Raw genomic sequence first — 17,941 nt, 5'->3', positions numbered from 1 at the left:
AAATTCCGGGAAGGGAAGAAGAGGAGAGAAAGGTGCGCGACACATGTGTTCTCACACGGCACCATCTCTCTCGATGAGACGTCGAGGGGCGTTCTTCAGCGTGTTCATGAAGAGGTGAACACGAACTACCATAAAAACACAGAAAGACACTAGAAAGAATGTTCTTCACGCAGCGAGAAGGAAGCAAACAAAAAGAGCTCAGTAAATGATTCCGTTGGGTGCTCAAGCGAACAAACGATATCGGAATTACTATAATAAATGAATAACGTACAAGATAGAGCCGTTATTTCGTTCCCTGCTCGCACACAAACTTCCATCAAGTCTTCTTGAATTCAGCGGGTTTAATTAGAAAAAGAAAATAATGAGGTGGCACTACAGGGATAAAGACAAGGGGATTAAGAAATATACCAACTTGCCAGACTACACGTAGATGGCAATCAGCAAGTTCAAGCAACATAATACACTAACACGGGCAACCGGAACAGAAAGCGAAGAGGCGGAGCCACAACAACGAGAAAAAAAAGCGCGTGCGCTATACAGCGCTTTCGTTTGGATCCGTGTGATGACTAGGCTCCAGTTCACTGACGTTGCTCCGATGCGAGGAGATGGCGCTGTACTCCAGAGTCACCTCCGAGGCATACCGTGGCGTCTGCAGACCGCCCTGCGACGGCAGTACAACGCCGGGGCTGCCACCCTTGGCGTTGTGCACCGAGCCGACCGGCGGGGGCAGCGGCACACGCTGCTGGAAAGAGTGTTGCCGCGGCTGGGACTCCTCTCGCGACGCAAACAGAGGGCCGGGCCGCAGCTTGGGACGTGCGGCGACGCCAACCGGCGAAATGCCGTTTTTGTCGTTCGAGTCACACAGCCGATACTGACCGACGGCGTGCTCCTCCAACGACGCCTGCGTGCGCATGAATTGGTGTTGCTGCTGTGGTGTATTAAGTTGCATCATCTCCTTGTCTAAGCGAGGGCTGGTGGGGGACTTGACGGAAATCAGCAAGCCCTCCCTGCTCTCACTTCCCCGGCCGGATTTTCAGAAGGGAGATCGACCGGAGGGTTTGGGCTTCCGAGGCGACGCCGGCGCTCCAGACGAGCCGCGCGTGTCCTGCAGAGTCGTGCTGCCTTCCGGTACGCGATCCGCGAAGGCGGACTTCTTGCTGTGGGACCTGTTGCCGCGGAAGGGAGTGAGGGGAGACAGGAAGCGCCACAGCGGGGACTGCGGGGCTGCGTTCGCCGCTGCTTCCTCCGCCGCCTCCGCCGCCGCCGTGCGGTCGAGGAAGTCGTTCTCAGGGTTGGGGAGGTAGTCGACTGGCTCACCGTAGACCTCCTCGGCAGTCTTGCGGCGCTTGCGGCGACGCTCTCGGCGCAGCTCCTGCAGGAGGGCGGCCTCACGGGCCTCTCGACGCTGCTGCTCCGCCCGTAGCGCTGCGGCGGTGCGGGCTTCGATTTCCGCCGCGTCGGGGTTCTCAGCGCCGTCGCCTTCGGCGGTGGTGGTGGATGGTGGCGTGCGGCGTGCAACTGGGTTGGCGAGCGAGGACGGCTGGCTCGGCTGCGGCTGCGGTGTTGGTGGGCAGCTGGGGATCCGACTCGTCCGCCCCGACAGCAGAATGGGCGACGGTGTCACACTCGCGGAGGTTTCCTCATCGAGGAGGTAGTCGTCATCGCCGTCGGAGCTCGTGTGCTGCTGCAGCTCCTGCCCGTCCAGCAGCAGCTGCATCACGTCCGGTCCCGGCTCGGCCTCTTCGGGGCGGCCGTTCGCGAGGAGCTCCGTCAGCGGCTTCCGTGCGATCTCCTGCGCCGCGGCGTCGAGGCGTCCGTTCTCGTCCTCGTTCGCGAGTTCGATCTCGAGCTCCTGGCGCTGCGTGTTCTGCCCACGGTGGTTGCGCAGGGCACGACGAGCAGGCACCTCCGGCCGGTTTGGCAGCTGAAAGGCGAGCGGCACGCCCTCCACGGCCTCGCCGCGCTCAATCAGCAAGAGCACGACGTCGCGTAGTCGCCGTTCTCGCCATTGCTCTTGCTCCTGTTGATGACGTTCACGCACCCGCTCCACGCGCCGCTCTCGCTCGCGGGTGAAGTCGCGAGTGCGGGTGTTACTGGTACAGAGCCCCACGACGATCACCACCACAGAAACGACCACTAAAACCCCGAGGGCTACACCGACGCCGATACCGATGGCTGTTGGCGAAGCCATGTACTGCTCTTAGTTTCACCTAAAAAGCGTTTATTAAAAGCCCCTCTTCTTTCTTTTCTTTGGAGGGGTCTGCGCACGTGCCCGCACCAACCTGTCTCTGCCTGCGTGTCAACCTGGCACAATCCTCCTCAAAAGAAAACTACCGCAGTGGCGTTGGAGTCGCGCGAAGTTGCAGGCGAGGAAAAGGAAGAGAGCTGAGAAGCAAACGCCGACACAGAGGCTTATCCGCCAGACAAACAAACAGGTCAACACCAGAAAAGGAAATCAAGAAAGTCGCCCAACACGTCGTACTTGCTTCCTCTCCTCACTTCAAACAAAAAAGAAGGCGACACGGCAATTTCTTTTTCCCCGTTACTGCTCTTTGCGACGGAGCAGAAACTACAACAACAAAAGGGACTGTAAAAGGGTTATATAGACGGAGGAGAAGATCGTCAGAACAGAAAAATGTGTTGTTGGCTTTCGTTTGGTAGTACGTAGAAGTAAATAAGAATAAATCGAAAGAAAACCACAGCTCAGCGGGAGAAGAGAATCTGACGGGTCAAGTGAGAAAGCAAGAGGAGAAATAATAATATAGGTAGCGCTTTATTGGAAATGAACATCCACCAAGAAGAAAGAAAAAAGAAGTTTGAAGGTGTTACACGCACTCCGTTGATCTTAGACAGAAGGAATCGAGTTCGAGAACACACAAATCCTGCGGAGCAAGAAAGCTTCTATTTGTTTCACTTATGCCCTCTACGCAGTTGACACCTAAATTTGAGTTGCGTCCTTTAATTTCGCCTCGACCTGACCTCGTCTCTTCGCCGTGTGGCCGTGTCTTTCCTTCAGCGCTGCGTGATCGCGCGTGTCTTGTGAAGCGCACGTGGCAGCTAAGCCGTAGAGGAGAGAAAGAGAGGGTTGATACAGGTCAGAGGAAGGATGAAGCGCAAGGGGAAAAACAAACAACAACACGACGGGCGGCAGCGTGTCCTTTTTGCCAAGGCAAACTAAAATAATAATAATAAAACAATAGTAGAAAGAAAAATTATAATAGAATATTACGATCAAAGCAGTGTATGAAAAGGAAGATAAAAGAAGACACATACAGAGAGTATTGGTGGGAAAAGGAGGATCGTACACCTCACCTCGTACGCTGCACGAACACCTTCGCAGCGCCGCTCCGCCTTCCAAGAAGGCGTTGAGAGAAAAAGGTACAAAAAACTCGCAGGGGAGAAAAGAAGGGGCGCTTGTCTGAGCCGGATACTCCGCGCTCACACTCGGAGAACGGCACAGCCAAAAGAAAAGAAGACGAAAAGCGACAGTGGAATAAAGAGAGGTAAACCGCTGTGGTGATGCTCTTCTTCTGTTACCGCACCACGCAACCAGAAGGTGAGGTGCCACTTTTGGATTTACTGGAGAGAGCAGTTTTTGCCAGTATTTGACGGTTTGAGCGAGAGAGAGAGAATACGTGAAGGAGGGGAAAAATAACAAATTAATAATGAATGAATAGTGATAAAGAAGGCGTAAGGTGAACAGTTTAAAAAAAGAACAAGAAAGGAGAGAGAGACGAGGTTGTCCATGTCGCCGTAGATCCACAACATGTAGAGAGTGAGCGGTGTTCTGGTTTATCGTCCGCTTCAACGCAGCTGAAAACTTACCAGCACAGTCGATGCATTACCGATAGTAAGCCGTCGATAAAGGTTGCTCAACGTGCTCACTTCGAAACACCTTAGTGCATGTCAGATGTTCAATACAATGGTGGGCTTTGAAAGTTTACTTAGAGCGGCGCTTCAGCTTTCTGATGTCGCTCAGTCAAATGAAATCAAGGATATGTGAGAAGTCACTAAAGAATCTATCACCACTTAAGATACCCAATTATAACGCAAACGTTTCCCATTAACAGACGGACATGCATCTGCCCAGTGTCCTGCTTTCAAAGCGTAGGATCCGTTCGCGGCACGTCGCGCTGTCTCCTATTGAAGTCTCCGACATGATCCAGCGAGCGAACAGGATTTTTTTTCATCTTCGATTGACTCCGTAGTGACTCCTGCAGCAGCGCCCGCTCCCCTCGCACGTAGTCCAGACGATGAATGCGCTGTGACACGGCAGCGTACTGCAACGGGCCGGAAGACGAAATGGAGTCCGTTGACTCTGCCGCGGTGATGCCGGCTTTTGTGCGGTGGCCCTGCGGACGCGAGGGGCTGCCGCCTTCGTCCAGCGCCGCTTCCAAGACGTCTAGCACCGCATGCGAGAGAACGTGGTAGCCGTGCAGCTCCATCCAGGCGAGGTAGTGCCACACATCGGCATAAGACGCAGTGGGGAGCCCGTTCTCACCCGAACTGGTGGAGAGAGAGGAAGAAGTAGAGGCGGGGTGGGGAGACGGTGAGGAGGACGCGTAGTCAGCTCCACGCTGTGCCGCCTGCAGGAGCATCGTCAGGAGATGATGGACAGCCGCTGGGGAGGGCGCAAAGGCGTCGGCGTGCATCAACGTTGCTTTACCTTCCGCAACAGAAGGAGCCGGAGAGGACGAGGACGAAGGCGGGGCCGCTACCGTCGTTTCTTCATCTTCCTTCGCGTAAAGCACGCCTTCTTCGGCACAGAACACGAGAATGTCCCTCGCACGGTGCAGGCGACTCGTCGGCGTCGACGCGGGCGGTGCCGACTGCGACGCCTGCACCGCCGCCTCGCGGAGGGACTGGTTGCCATTGGCAGCAGCGTACGAGCTCCCACAGCTCCGCAGAAAAGCGCTGGGCTCGTTGTACTTGTTGAGCGACACCCCGCGCAGCACCGCATCGAGGTGGTGCGGCTTCCACGAACCGGCGCGGAAGGCAGCCGTGAGCATGTCCTTCCAGTCCTGTGTCCGCGGAAGGGTGAGGAGGAGGCAGAGGAAGAGTTCCGTTTTCACGCTGCGCTCCGCCGCCTCGGGCGATAGCTGTGGGCGGTACACCTGGACCGTTACGTCGTCATCCGCCTCTGCATCGGCCTTGGTGCCCGGTTTCTCACCATCACCACCATCAGCACCTTCCCCAAGGAAGTTTCCCGTGGCCTGGGAGTTGGCGGCAGACTGCCGGGTAGCCGTCGAGGAAACGGGGCTGCGATCATCTGTGTGCAGAAGGCGGAATTGTGAGCGTATGGGGTGTGCAGACGCCGTAAAGCAGGGCAGCCTGCACCGGTGAGTAGAGGAGAGGCTTCGTAGTGGCGGTGCTAGGGTAGGTGGCAGGCACAACGAGTTCAGGAACATAGCCGCCGCAATGCGAGTTGAGCTGCGCCGGAAAGACATCGTGTGCTGCATCTCGGCTAGCAGAGGCGGAAGGAGAGACGACGTATATCGTGTAAACAGCCGGACTGCCAAAAAAATAAATTCTGTAGCGAGTGTCTGAGAGAGAAACAACAGCAGAAAAAAAGGTTTTGGAAAGTGGACAAAACGGACGCGAAGACAGTCGCTGCAGGCGATTCTACGTATTCTTATTCGCCCGAATAGACTTGAAGAAAAAAGATGCAGAAGTTCTTGCATAGGTGGGGCGAGGTAAGGCGATGAGCAACAAGGGTGAGGCAGCGTTGTAGAAGAGAGTGGGCTAATAGAGCGTGGTTGATTTACACCAGCAGGGATGAAAGCCAGACACATCCCAAATCCGTCGAAACGTGCCCCCTCCCTCAGAGAACGTTTATTGTCACAAGCGGAGAGCAGGCTTCATTGCGACCAAGGCTGGGACATGGAAACCCTTCAACGAAAGAGCGCGCATCTTTCTTTTCTTTGCCTTTGCGACTTCCATCTTCCGGACTCCACCGAGTTTGCAAAGCGCAACACACAAGAGAAATAACAGGCCGATTGTGATGGGGATAACGAAGTGCTTCGACTCTTCTTCCCCATCGTACCAAAAAAAAAACCCCATTTGCTTTTCTATTGCCTTTAGAGCACGTCGTACAGAGGACGTGGGCGGTACACCTCGCCAATCCCATCGAAAGAAAACCACGTAGCAAAGTAAATGCTCACAGCCACCGTTAAATGCTATTCTTAAAAGAAAAAGAAGAAAGCGCAAAGACGAAAAATAATGAAAGCAACGTCTACATGGGCTTATTGTTGCCTATCCTTACCTGGTCAGCTGATCAAACGCGAGGCAACCTGCTCAGCGAAGAGGAAGAAGGGAGACAACGCCGTCTAAAAAAGCCTCCGCGATGAAGAGCAGAAGGGATAAAATACGCGAAGAGCTTATTCAGCACATAAACAGAAAACAACAGCGAGGGGAAGCTTTATGATTAATTAACTAAAAAACATGTAAAGGAAAAGCGAGACATGCAGGTACGCATTATAATGGCGAGTCTGCTCGGTGCTGCGTCTCCGTTTCCATTCTGTAATGCAGTTTCCTCTACCCTGATAAAATAAAGCATTCGTTTTTTGGTAAGTAAAAGATGGACGTGTGCATGCGTATGTGCTTTTTTTTCTTTAGAGAGAGAGATGGCGTTGAGACCGCACGGCGCTTCAATGCCATGGGTAGATAACCCCTCCATCACAGTTGGGCACCACCATTTCTTTTTTAAAACAAATGATAGAGGGAGAGGGAGACCAATATATTTTTAGATCAAGACAAAAACATGCGTACTTTCATTCGCTAACTTGTAGTAAATAAATAAATAGTCAAAACAAAGCGAGTTCAGCAGTGGTCAGATTAGTTCGGCTCAGCATCAATGCGGCCGTAAATACGATGCGCGAGGCGGAAGATACGGCCTTCCGTCGACAACTGTCACGACACGCACGCAGAGAAAACCAACAACAACAATAATAATAATAATAGTAATAATAAAAACCGTTGTGCTTTTACACATATGATATCCCGTAAGCACTTTATGCCAGCGGTTCTTTTCTCTGTAAATGAAAAATAAAAAACTCTCGGTCCGCGCACGATAGCACAAGACAGAGAGCTAGAACGCGTCTGCGATGTACGCCTCTGCCAAGAGCACCTGCTGACTCCATCTGAAATTCCCGCTACTAAGTCCTCTTTACTGTGAGGAGGGAAATGCAGATTTGAGGCAACGTGCGTCACTGGCACAATCACATTGGAAAACTATTAGAACTCCAGAGCTGACACATGGGGAACAGCGGTAGAGGGAGAGAAGAGAGCAAACAGAATACACACGCAATCAATCAAAATAGGTACGTTTCGGCAATAGGTATATTGCGTTGATGCCGCCAGTGCTTCAAAGAAAGAACCTAATGAAGAAACACAAGCCAATGTGAAGTGACAGGCCTGACACAAAATAAATAAATAAGAAGATAGTACGCCTCGCAGTGAGCAACTGCACCTTCGTTACACGCTGCTCACAGAAAACAACACTGGTAAGAACCAAAAGATACTCGCACACACACACGTCTTCACAGGTGTCTCGTTTTCTGCCACCACGACCCTTTTCCGTGCGTCGTCAAGGCAATAGCGAATACAAAGAATGAAGTACACGAACGCTGTTCTTCCCGGTCACAACATCACCTTCTCCACCGCAGCTATCATCATAGGTTGCACATATATATGTATGTACACAGATACGGATGAAATGGTACCCTCTTGGATGCGATTCACAAAACACACGCGCAGTTCCATGCACAAACAAATACATCAACAGACACAGAACATAGCACGACTCCCTGCCTTAGAAGCGCCAGTCGGCCCACGGATCGGATTGCGTGTGCAGAGCATCGCGCTTCTGCAGCGGCACCTTAGGGTAGTGATAACGATCGTAGATCTTCTGTCGGTACGCCGTGATTTTCTCCGTCATGCTGTCCAGAAAACCAACAGCGATAGACGACTCGTGCAGCTGCTTCTGATAGGTGCTGATGGTGTTCACCGGGCCGGTCAGCCCCTCCAGCTCCGTCATTAGGCCATCGCAGCTGCACAGGATCGTCATGATCGCAGCAAAGTCCGTGTCCTTCTCCGTCGCCAGCTCGTCCTCGACGTACGTGAAGGTGGGACCGTGGTAAAGGGGAATGTATGACTCCGCCCCCTGCTCGGGCACGAGGATCAGCTTCGACACTCTGCTCTTCGTCTTCTGTGGCACGACGGGTTCGTACAAGGGCTGGTGCGACTCCCGATCGCTGGTGTCATCGCCGTGATGGCTCCTCCTCGACGATTTCAGCGACTTGTCTTCCTGATGGCGCATCCGTTCCTCGTTGAGGCGCTCCTCGTGTAGCCGGTAATGCAGCTCACACTCGGCGCTCTCCTGCGTAAGCGGGAACGCATCGTTCGGCTGGACGTTGCTCTCCTGCAGTGGCGCGCGGTGCACAAACGAGGCTGCACCACCGTGCATGCTGGCCGCCGCGCCAACAGACTGCGGGAGGTACATGGACTGATGTAAGCTCTCCAGCACCTCCGGGGTGCACTCACCGTTGAGAGTTTCGCCCAGGCGACGTGCGGTGAGGAAACGATCGGCAAAGGACAGGTTGCGCTGCGAGTCCGGCAGATTTTCTCCGGCGTTCACGCGGACTTCGCCCCACTCGCTTGCGTCGAGCTCTTCTCTGCGCTCGGTGGCTTCGCGTCGCAGCTCCTCGAAGTCCTGCTGTGTCATGCCAAAGGTGCCCTTGGAGAAGTACTGCAGCACGACGACGTAGCCCTCGGAGTGAATCGCCTCCAGGCGAACCCGCATCCGGCTGAGCTGACTCGTGCGACTCAGAGAAAGCGGATAAGACCACTTCCGCGAGATCTGAATTGAGTCGATAAAGTCTTGACTGAGCAGGCGGACGCAGTCGGAGAACTCCGCGACGAAGTCTGCGACGCTGCCGGCCACCAGCCGCGCAGTGGCGGGGAAGACGGGATCGCACCGGGGACGGTGCAGCAGCTGCACGCCAAACACCAGCAACCGTAAATGGGCCACCATGCGTTTGTGTGCGAATTGAATCATGGCGGAGGCCGCAGACGGGAAGGGGGAGGAGCCGCGAATAACGTGTTGTCGAGCGGCGAAGGGGGCCCACTTGTCACACATGGCCAGTAGACGATGCGCGAGGGACATCTGCACGTTCAGCTGCGAGCACATCTGCATCGCCTCCGTGTTGCGGTGGGGGTATGAAGCTGGCTCGTTGTTGTCCGCATCAAGAGCCATTGGAGTGGGGTAGCAGTCAGGGCGGATGCGCAGTGTGAGCGCCACGTCGTCGATGACTTCACTCATCACCTTGGTCAGCTTGCAGCGGTAGCCCCAGCAGATCTTGATGCTGTTGTTGGGGAAGATGAACATGCAGCAGAGCATGTAGGCCACAATCGTGTAGTTGCTGGCGATGATGCGCGTGAGGAGCTCCATCGTCACCATCGACGTGGCGAGGCCGGCCAGCGTAATGACGGAGCCGTAAAAGAAGGTTTGCCCAAAGACGGGGTGGTTCTTGCAGCACTGCTGGATGAAAGTGAAGCAAAGCGCCATGGCCAGCTGCTGGGCGAGGTTGTTCGAGTTGTGGAAGGCCATAAAGCCGAGTGCGCAGCCGAGGGAGTTGCCGGCCATGCGATTTACACCCATGTTCAGCGACTCCTCCTCCACCGGCAGGCCGAGAAGGATGGTGACACCGAAGAAGTAGAGTCCACCGGGCACCAACCACAGCTCGAGGTTCAGCGCCGTCGCACTCAGGTAGGCGCAGGTCATGCGAATGGCGTCCTTCACCGTGCGGTAGTCGCAGGGCCGCACGAACGCAACGCGGCACCACAGCTCCTCCCAGAAGTCGTTCCACGGCTCAATAATGAAGAAGCGAAGCAGACGGCGGCCCATGGACTCGGTAGGCTTGTACTCCTTCATCTGCTCCCCAAAGCTGAGAATCTCCCCCGCGATCATGCTCATCTGCAGGTGGAAAAACATGGTATTCATGCGCAGAAAGATTTTGTTTCCGTCGATGATGCTGTCGTTCTCGAGGATGATGGCGGCGCAGGCGCGGCCGATGCGGTAGTGGCGTGTCTGACCGAACGGTGAGTTGTCGTCAACCAACACCACATCCCCGCCGTCGTCGTCTTCGTCTTCCTCCTCATCCAGCTGCCTCTTTTGCTGCTCGGCGCTCCGACGTTTCGCCACCAAGTCGCTCTGTATCTTCATCATCTGCACGAGCTCCAGCCGCAGGTTGCGTCGCATGACGGTGTCTTTGTCACGCAGCGCATCGAACGGCACCTTCTTGAGGAGCTGCTCCGGCGTGCTGAGGGTGGAGCCGAGGCGGATGGTGGCCTGCATGACGGCCAGGGCGAAGTCTTTCACGTAGCCACGACTGTTCTCATGCAGCTCCGCGATCGAGACACGCGCGGCTTCTACATCCGCCGCCGTCTCCGTCTTGCTGTCCCCCATATGAGAGGCGTCGCTGCCGCTGTGCGAGCGGGGCGGCCCGTCACGGATAGTCTGCAGGTCGTTCCCATGCATTGCCTGGAAAAGTGTCACGCGAATGCGGTGCATGGCGAGAAGATCCGCTTGCTTCTTCTCTAGCATGGCGACGGTGTGGCCAGCGCCAAAGGCGGCGTAGGTCAGCGCCATGATGCGACGCAGCAGGGACAGCTTCAAGCGGCGAATCGGGTTGCGCAGCGGGAACTCCAGCGGCTCCCAGTTCGCAAACCACAGCAGGGGCGGCATCACCTCCAGAACGGCTTCGATCTTCATGAAGGGGGAGCGGTCGTTGAAGAAGAGGACGGCGGCGTGTGGGTCCGGCATCCACACGAAGGTTACCATCGCCATGAACATCTTGCCGAGGCCTTCGAAGATCTTCGTCATGATCATGTCCACCAGGCTTTTCGTGAGGATGGGGTAGGGGAAGCACAGCGCTGCAATACCCCACACGCTGCCCAAGTAGTAATCTGCCGCGCTCCACGCCGCGTTGTTCAGCGGCAAGGCATGAAAGTAGTAGGCGAACATGCGCAGCTCCATCATGTAAATGAAGAAATACAGGTACATGAAACGGCGCATCATGCCGTGGCTGACCAAACTCGCCAGGAAGACGCCCAGCGCCAGCATGCCGTACCACGCCCCCTTGTGGTTCTGTACCTGAAACACATCCACCACAGTACCAAAGACGAGCATGTAAAGGATGCCACGCCAGGTCCAGCTGTGCAGACCGAGCTGCTCCCCCAGCGACCCGCGGTGGGTGGAGGTGGACACCACCGCCGCAATGAGCATCTCTGGAAAGCCAAGGCGGAACATGGTGTTGGGGTGCACCGCGATGGTCATGAGTGGGAATGCGAGGAGGGCCGAGGTGCGGAAGGCGCCACGAACCCAGCCGATCGTCTGCAGGTTCGTCGCGCTTTCAAACAGCGATTTGTAGCCGAAATCGTCGCGGTCGGGGTTTTTGTGGAAGACGATGCTGTCCGGAGCAGGGTGCTTGGGGAGACCTGCTGGAGAAGCAGCAGTAGCAGCAGCGGTGGCGGGCTTCTCACCGTCTGCCGCCGTAGTGGAGGAGCTCGTTGGTCGGTTACCACCTCTAGCGCCGCCCTCCGTCGCCGGCTCTGTTGTGGGTGCCTGATCTGGCGTGGAGGCTTCCGCGGAAGGCTGGGAGTTCCGTGACGCCGCCTTCGTCGCGTTGCGATTCGCGGATGGAGGGCTGTCATCTGCACTATCCGCCGCTGCCACCGAAGTCGCTGTGTCGTTTTCATCGACGCCGTTGCGCGGGTTGGCGGTGTCGTTGTTTGTTTCTTCCTCCTCCTCCTCCTCATCGCCCGGGGTCGTGCCGGTGGCTACGTCTTCCATGGGCGGTACATCGACCAAGGGAGAGCTGGGGCTGGCACCAAGCGGTGTAGGGGTGCCGGCACTCGAAGGAGATCGTGTGTGGTGCTCGTCTGCCCCATCGAAATCGTTCGGCTCTCGACCATCCAAGGGCGGTGTCGACGAGAAATGCGCGTTTCCCTCAGCGCTTTTTTGATCCGTCATTGAAAAGAGAAAAAGTTATGTAAAAAAGAAAAGTGAAGCAGACGTATACAAGAAGTCACAAAGCGCTGTCTCTACGACTGCCTACACACACACATACGCACACCTCTCGCTTGAGAGTGAAGGTGTACGGAGAAGTGCGCCGCAACGCTTTTCAGCGAACAGAGGAAAACAATACCAGCAACGACCACAACACAGAAGTAAGCTACTGGGGAGGGCAGACTCCATACACCTGCTAATATATCCGCGGCGCCGAAACTTTCAGCAAAGCAAAAAGAGTTTAAAAAAAGAAGAAGAAAACGAAGAGGAGAGGTATAAAAGCGAGCCCTACACTGTTCCGCGCAGCTCGTTGGCTACTGCTGCGCCAGAAAACCCTTCCCTTCTTTGCTAGTAGGACAAAATGTCGCGGTTTATAAAGTAGGAGACGGTCAGTACCACCAAAAAAAAAAAGAGAGTGATGAGAGACGGCTGAAGTTACATCGTCCAGTCATTAAGAGAGAAGGGAGATTTAAGAAGGGAGAGAACGAACGAATGAATTCACTCAGGACAGCAAAGCTCGCAGAGTTAGATGGCGCACAGATTCGGCACTACAATGAAAGCAAGATGCTACGTTGCGCAAATTCCGTTCCATAAATGAGCAGTGGTGGTGGTGGCGGCGGGAGAGCACTCGCTCCTGCCAACATTTTTTGAAGCACGCATAGTGTCACTACTATTACTAGTAAGTGCGTCGTTCTGAGAGGTGCTGCGTTAATACAAAGGGCACAAAGAAATCTTACGAGATCGACATGTCTTTTCCAAGAAAAGCAGAAACTCTCTCTTCGTTCCACTCAGAAGAAACCTTTTTGATTTACGAGAGTGCTAAAACGAAAAAAAAAAAGCGTAGGTAGATGCGCAGAGAGAAACAGCGGCCACAACGTTCATTAAGGTACTTACCTCCTCGACAAAGGAGTTGAGGGTAGAAAAAACAGCGTACGCCGGGTAAAAGTCCGAGGACGCAAAGAGGGGTGATTAAAAGAAAAGTAATGGGGAAAACGAAAAGAGATTATATATGCCGCAAGAAAATTGGTGGCAAGGATCCGGTGCAGCACCGAGCGGTCAGTAGGGTGCAACGCGTTGTGTCACCTCTGCTTTTCAAGCAGACCATCACTATGGCGCGACGGTAAGTAGAGGCTTAGGCGATTTCATTGAAAGAAAAAGAGTAATGGAAGAGACAATAGAAAAGCCACGTAAAAGAGGTCCTTTATAAAGGGTAGAAGAGAGTATGCTATTGAAAAAGGCAACCTCTTCAGTCATTCGGAATAACATACTGACAAGACGCTTTGACATCCACACAAGTACAGTAATACAAAGCAGTAGAGACGCCGCAGAATGAGAAGACAAGTAGAATAACTACAGAAAAACGACATCCGCCAATTCCATTAAAAGGCAAAAGCAGAATTCGGCTCCATCCGCGGACACGCATGTAAACACACACACCCACTCAATCACCAAGGTGCATGAAAGCCCTACCGTTTGGTCCTAGAAGCGCCAGTCCGCAAACGGATCAGACTGCGCGTGCAACGGCCGTCTTTGCTCCTCCGAAGGAGTCAAAAAATGATAACGATCGTAGATCTTCTGTCGGTACGCCGTGACCTTCTCAGATAACTTGTCAATGAACCCAATCGCCAGCGCCGACTCGTGCAGTTCCTTCTGATACGTGCTGATGGTGTTCACCGGACCCGTCAGCCCTTCCAGTTCCACAATGAGGCTGTATATGCTGCACAGGATGGTCATGATCGCAGCAAAGTCCGTGTCCTTCTCCGTCGCCAGCTCGTCTTCGACGTAGGTGAAGGCGGGGCCGCGGTAAAGTGGAATCTCCAGCTCGGGGCCGTGATCAGGGACAAGGATTAACCTCGACACCTTTCTCTCCAGTGGGTGCGGTTTGATGGCCTTGCACGGAGAGACCGGCGACGACGGACTTGAAGTGCCACGGACAGGCTGCCTCGCGTCTTCTTCCGCTTTCCTTCCCTCTCCAACTTCCACCTCTTCCTTCCTGGTTCTCGCTGCCTCGTCGCGGAGGTGCTGCTGGATGCCGTACTCTGCGCTTTCCTGCGTAAACGGAAAGGCGTCCTGCGGCGTCACCGCCGTCTCGCGCAGCGGTGCGCGGTAGGCGAAGGACTTCTGCGAGACGCCGCCGCCGCCGCCGCTGCCGAGAAACGACCCCTCCCTCGGCTGCGGCAGATATATAGATTCGTGCAGTCGCGCCAGCGCATCCGGGTCGGTGTTGTCTTCCATCATGGACGCACCGAGACGGCGTGCGATGAGGAAGCGATCCGCAAAGGACAGGTTGCCGTGCACGTTGGACGACGCTCCAAGATTCACCGCACCGGCGTTGTTGCCGTGCGCGCCCTTCTCCTCCTCGTCGTCACCGGCGTGCACGTGCAACTCACTTGTGTGCGGTGTGGCGGTGGCCTCCCGCATCGTGGTCTCCTGGCGAAGAAGGCGGTAATCCTCTGGCTGCATGCCGAAGGTCGACTTCGATAAATGCTTCGACGCGATGACGAAGCTCTCCACGTGAATCGCAGAAAGACGCACCCGCATCCGGCTGAGCTGACTGGCGTGGTGGAGCATCAGCGGGTAGGACCACTTGCGCGAGGCCGGCAGCGAGTCAATGAAGTCCTGGCTCACCAGCCGCATGCACCCCGCGAACTCCGCGAGAAAGTCGCCCACGCTGCCGGAGAGGAGGCGGGCGGTGGTGGCGGGGAAGACGGGATCGCACCGGGGACGGTGCAGCAGCTGCACGCCAAACACCAGCAACCGTAAATGGGCCACCATGCGTTTGTGTGCGAATTGAATCATGGCGGAGGCCGCAGACGGGAAGGGGGAGGAGCCGCGAATAACGTGTTGTCGAGCGGCGAAGGGGGCCCACTTGTCACACATGGCCAGTAGACGATGCGCGAGGGACATCTGCACGTTCAGCTGCGAGCACATCTGCATCGCCTCCGTGTTGCGGTGGGGGTATGAAGCTGGCTCGTTGTTGTCCGCATCAAGAGCCATTGGAGTGGGGTAGCAGTCAGGGCGGATGCGCAGTGTGAGCGCCACGTCGTCGATGACTTCACTCATCACCTTGGTCAGCTTGCAGCGGTAGCCCCAGCAGATCTTGATGCTGTTGTTGGGGAAGATGAACATGCAGCAGAGCATGTAGGCCACGATGGTGTAGTTGCTCGTGATGAGTCGCGTCATGAGCTGCTGCGTGCTGACCGTCATGACCATACTCGCCATCGTGACGGCTGCGGAGTAGAGAAACGTCTGCCCGTAGAGGGGGTGGTCTTTGCAGCAGCGTTGGACAAAAACGAAGCACAGCACCATCGCAATCTTCTGTGGCAGGTTGTGGGTGTTGTTGTAAACCATAAAGCCAAGTGCGCAGCCCAGCGCGTTGCCGGCCATGCGATTGATCGACAGGCCCAGGGATTCTTCCTCCACTGGTAGACCAAGCAGGAGCGTCGTGCCGAAATAGTAGGTGCCGCCAGGGACAAAGTAAAGCTCAAGGTTTAGCGCCGTCGCACTCAGATAGGCGCAGGTCATGCGAATAGCGTCCTTTAGTGTGCGGATGTCACTAGGACGCGCCAAGGAGAAGATGCACCACAGCTCACTCCAGAAGTCGTTCCACGGCTCAATAATGAAGTAACGAAGAAGGCGAAGGCCAAGGGACATGGGCGGCTTGTAGCTCTTCATCTGCTCCCCAAAGTTGAGAACTTCACCCGCGATCATGGCCATTAGAGTGTGGAAATAGACTTCGTTCAGCCGAAGGTAGATCTCTGCCTGCTCCATGACACCTTCATTTTCGAGAATGCTAATGACATCTTCGCGGCCGATGGTGTAGCGGTGGGTGCGACCATACGGCGAGCTCTCATCTTCTATTACCAACTCCTCGTGTGCGTCGATGTTCTCTTGTTGAGGCTCTGCGTTGCGCCGCTCCGCAAGACGACGCGCCACCGCCTCCGTCTGCATCTTCATCACCTGCAGAATCTCCAATTGCAGTGCACGACGCATCTGCGCTTGTGTCTCGCGCAGCTTCTCGAATGGAACCTTCTTGACGATCTGCTCCGGCGTGTTGAGGACGGACCCGAGAAGCGCCATGGCCGCCATCAACGAAGCACCAAACTCCCTCACACACCTTTCGCTGTTTTCACGTAAGGCCGTGACGGCCTCTGCCATACCGTGATCGTCCGCCCCCTCCTTTTTGGTCTCCGCGGGGTCATTGCCGCGGAGAACGTCGGTGCGCGTAGCGGGGAAAAGGACGGAGGAGCTCTCGACTCAGTCGAACATCGATCCATTCCCAATACGCCTGCTGGATCGTCCGTAGACTGCCTCGAAAAGCGTGACACGTATCTTGTGCATTGCCATCTGCTCTGACTGCAGACGGCGTATCGTGGCGACGGTGTGGCCAGCGCCAAAGGCGGCGTAGGTCAGCGCCATGATGCGCCGCAGCAGGGACAGCTTCAAGCGGCGAACTGGGTTGTGCAGCGGAAACTCCGTCGGTTCCCAGTTCGCAAACCACAGCAGGGGCGGCATCACCTCCAGAACGGCTTCGATCTTCATGAAGGGAGAGCGGTCGTTGAAGAAGAGGACGGCGGCGTGTGGGTCCGGCATCCACACGAAGGTTACCATCGCCATGAACATCTTGCCGAGGCCTTCGAAGATCTTCGTCATGATCATGTCCACCAGGCTTTTCGTGAGGATGGGGTAGGGGAAGCACAGCGCCGCCACACCCACGAGGCTACCAATAAAGAAGTCCGCGGCACTCCACGATGCTGAGTTGAGTGGGATAACGGCAACGGACGCACTCATCGACCGAATCTCCAGCAGGTAAATGAAAAAGTACAGGTACATGAAACGGCGCATCATACCGTGGCTGACCAGACTCGCCAGAAAGATGCCAAAGACGAGCATGCCGTACCACGCCCCGGCGTGCTTGTGCACATTCCAGGTGTTCATCACGGTGCCAAAGAGCAGCATATACACCACACCGCGCCACAGCCAGCTGTGCACACCGATTTGCATCCCCAGAGAGGTTTGGTGGGTGGAGGTGGAGATGACGGAGGCGATCAGCATCATTGGATAGCCAAGGCGGTACATGGTGTTGGGGTGCACCGCGATGGTGAAGAGCGGAAGGGCGACAAAGGCTGTGGTGCGGAAGGCGCCACGAACGTAGTTGATTGTCTGCGGGTTCGACACGGACTCGAGGACTGCCTTGTAGCCGAAATCGTCCTTGTCGGGGCTCTTGCGAAAGACGACATCGTCAGGAAGTGGGAGCGGTACACGGCGTGGTGGGGCCGCACCAGCGGTTGGAGCTGGAGCAGCCTGTGGTAGTCTTGTCGGTTGTTTGATGTCTTGAGTTGCCCACTCCGGTGCAGGTTGTTTACACTTGCTGTACCCGAGTGGGCTTTCTCCCTCTTCTGTGGCGTGGATTTCGGCACCGCGGCTGCCGTTGACGTTATCGGGACTGCGAGTCTCCTCCGCAAAGGGAGAGTGAGGGACGTCGTGCAGCGCACCGACGGTAGTGCCTCCCGCAGTGGCTTCCAAACGCGCCTTTTTATCTTGTGACATGACACGCCCTTCGCCCCCTACGAGAGAAGCAGCATGCACAATTCTAGAGGGCCGCTATTGGAAAGTGAAAAGCCGTCCCAAAGCGACGCCGCGAGAGCCGATGAGAAACGCGGCCAAGAACAAAAGAAATAGTAAAAAAGATAGTTTACACCAACGCGTTTTGCACAGCAGCGATCATGACGGTAAGCGCTGCAGCGTACTAAGGCGGACAGGGACGGAGAGAGACAAGAACAAGAAGAAGAAAAAAGAAAGTCGGACATTGCAGCGAGTACAAAGTGGTGGAAGAGAGTTGTCGTTATGCGTCGTTTTGTAGAGTGAGTGTGA

General features: G+C 55.4%; 5 protein-coding genes across 6 annotated transcripts; all 5 read right to left on the bottom strand.

The window, feature by feature from the left end:
• Positions 1-1,033: 1,033 nt before the first annotated feature.
• Positions 1,034-3,581, bottom strand: ABB37_05925 (hypothetical protein; the record flags this gene model as incomplete). Its single annotated transcript, XM_015804152.1, has 1 exon — positions 1,034-3,581. Exon 1 carries the CDS (start codon positions 2,189-2,191, stop codon positions 1,034-1,036), a length of 1,158 nt encoding a protein of 385 aa, XP_015657286.1. The 5' UTR covers positions 2,192-3,581.
• Positions 3,582-3,939: 358 nt separating this feature from the next.
• ABB37_05924 (putative mitochondrial hypothetical protein) lies at positions 3,940-5,676 on the bottom strand. 2 transcript variants are annotated; one of them, XM_015804150.1, is made up of 1 exon: positions 3,940-5,676. In XM_015804150.1, the coding sequence occupies exon 1, from the start codon at positions 5,445-5,447 to the stop codon at positions 4,101-4,103; it is 1,347 nt and encodes a 448-aa protein (XP_015657284.1). In that variant the 5' UTR covers positions 5,448-5,676; the 3' UTR covers positions 3,940-4,100. The 2 variants fall into 2 exon arrangements, with proteins under 2 accessions (XP_015657284.1, XP_015657285.1); XM_015804151.1 differs by having other exon boundaries at positions 3,940-5,545.
• Positions 5,677-7,810: 2,134 nt separating this feature from the next.
• ABB37_05923 (hypothetical protein) lies at positions 7,811-12,498 on the bottom strand (the record flags this gene model as incomplete). The annotated part of the gene is made up of 1 exon (XM_015804149.1): positions 7,811-12,498. The coding sequence occupies exon 1, from the start codon at positions 12,029-12,031 to the stop codon at positions 7,811-7,813; it is 4,221 nt and encodes a 1,406-aa protein (XP_015657283.1). The 5' UTR covers positions 12,032-12,498.
• Positions 12,499-13,546: 1,048 nt separating this feature from the next.
• On the bottom strand, positions 13,547-16,225 carry ABB37_05922 (hypothetical protein; the record flags this gene model as incomplete). The annotated part of the gene is made up of 1 exon (XM_015804148.1): positions 13,547-16,225. One exon carries the CDS (start codon positions 16,223-16,225, stop codon positions 13,547-13,549), a length of 2,679 nt encoding a protein of 892 aa, XP_015657282.1.
• Positions 16,226-16,324: 99 nt separating this feature from the next.
• On the bottom strand, positions 16,325-17,818 carry ABB37_05921 (hypothetical protein; the record flags this gene model as incomplete). The annotated part of the gene is made up of 1 exon (XM_015804147.1): positions 16,325-17,818. Exon 1 carries the CDS (start codon positions 17,615-17,617, stop codon positions 16,325-16,327), a length of 1,293 nt encoding a protein of 430 aa, XP_015657281.1. The 5' UTR covers positions 17,618-17,818.
• Positions 17,819-17,941: the final 123 nt, after the last annotated feature.

Source organism: Leptomonas pyrrhocoris, assembly GCF_001293395.1.
Source record: "Leptomonas pyrrhocoris isolate H10 chromosome Unknown, whole genome shotgun sequence".
In the NCBI taxonomy this organism is placed as follows: domain Eukaryota; phylum Euglenozoa; class Kinetoplastea; order Trypanosomatida; family Trypanosomatidae; genus Leptomonas; species Leptomonas pyrrhocoris.
Note: the sequence above shows the minus strand (reverse complement) of the source record. Positions and strands in the feature narration are given on the sequence as shown.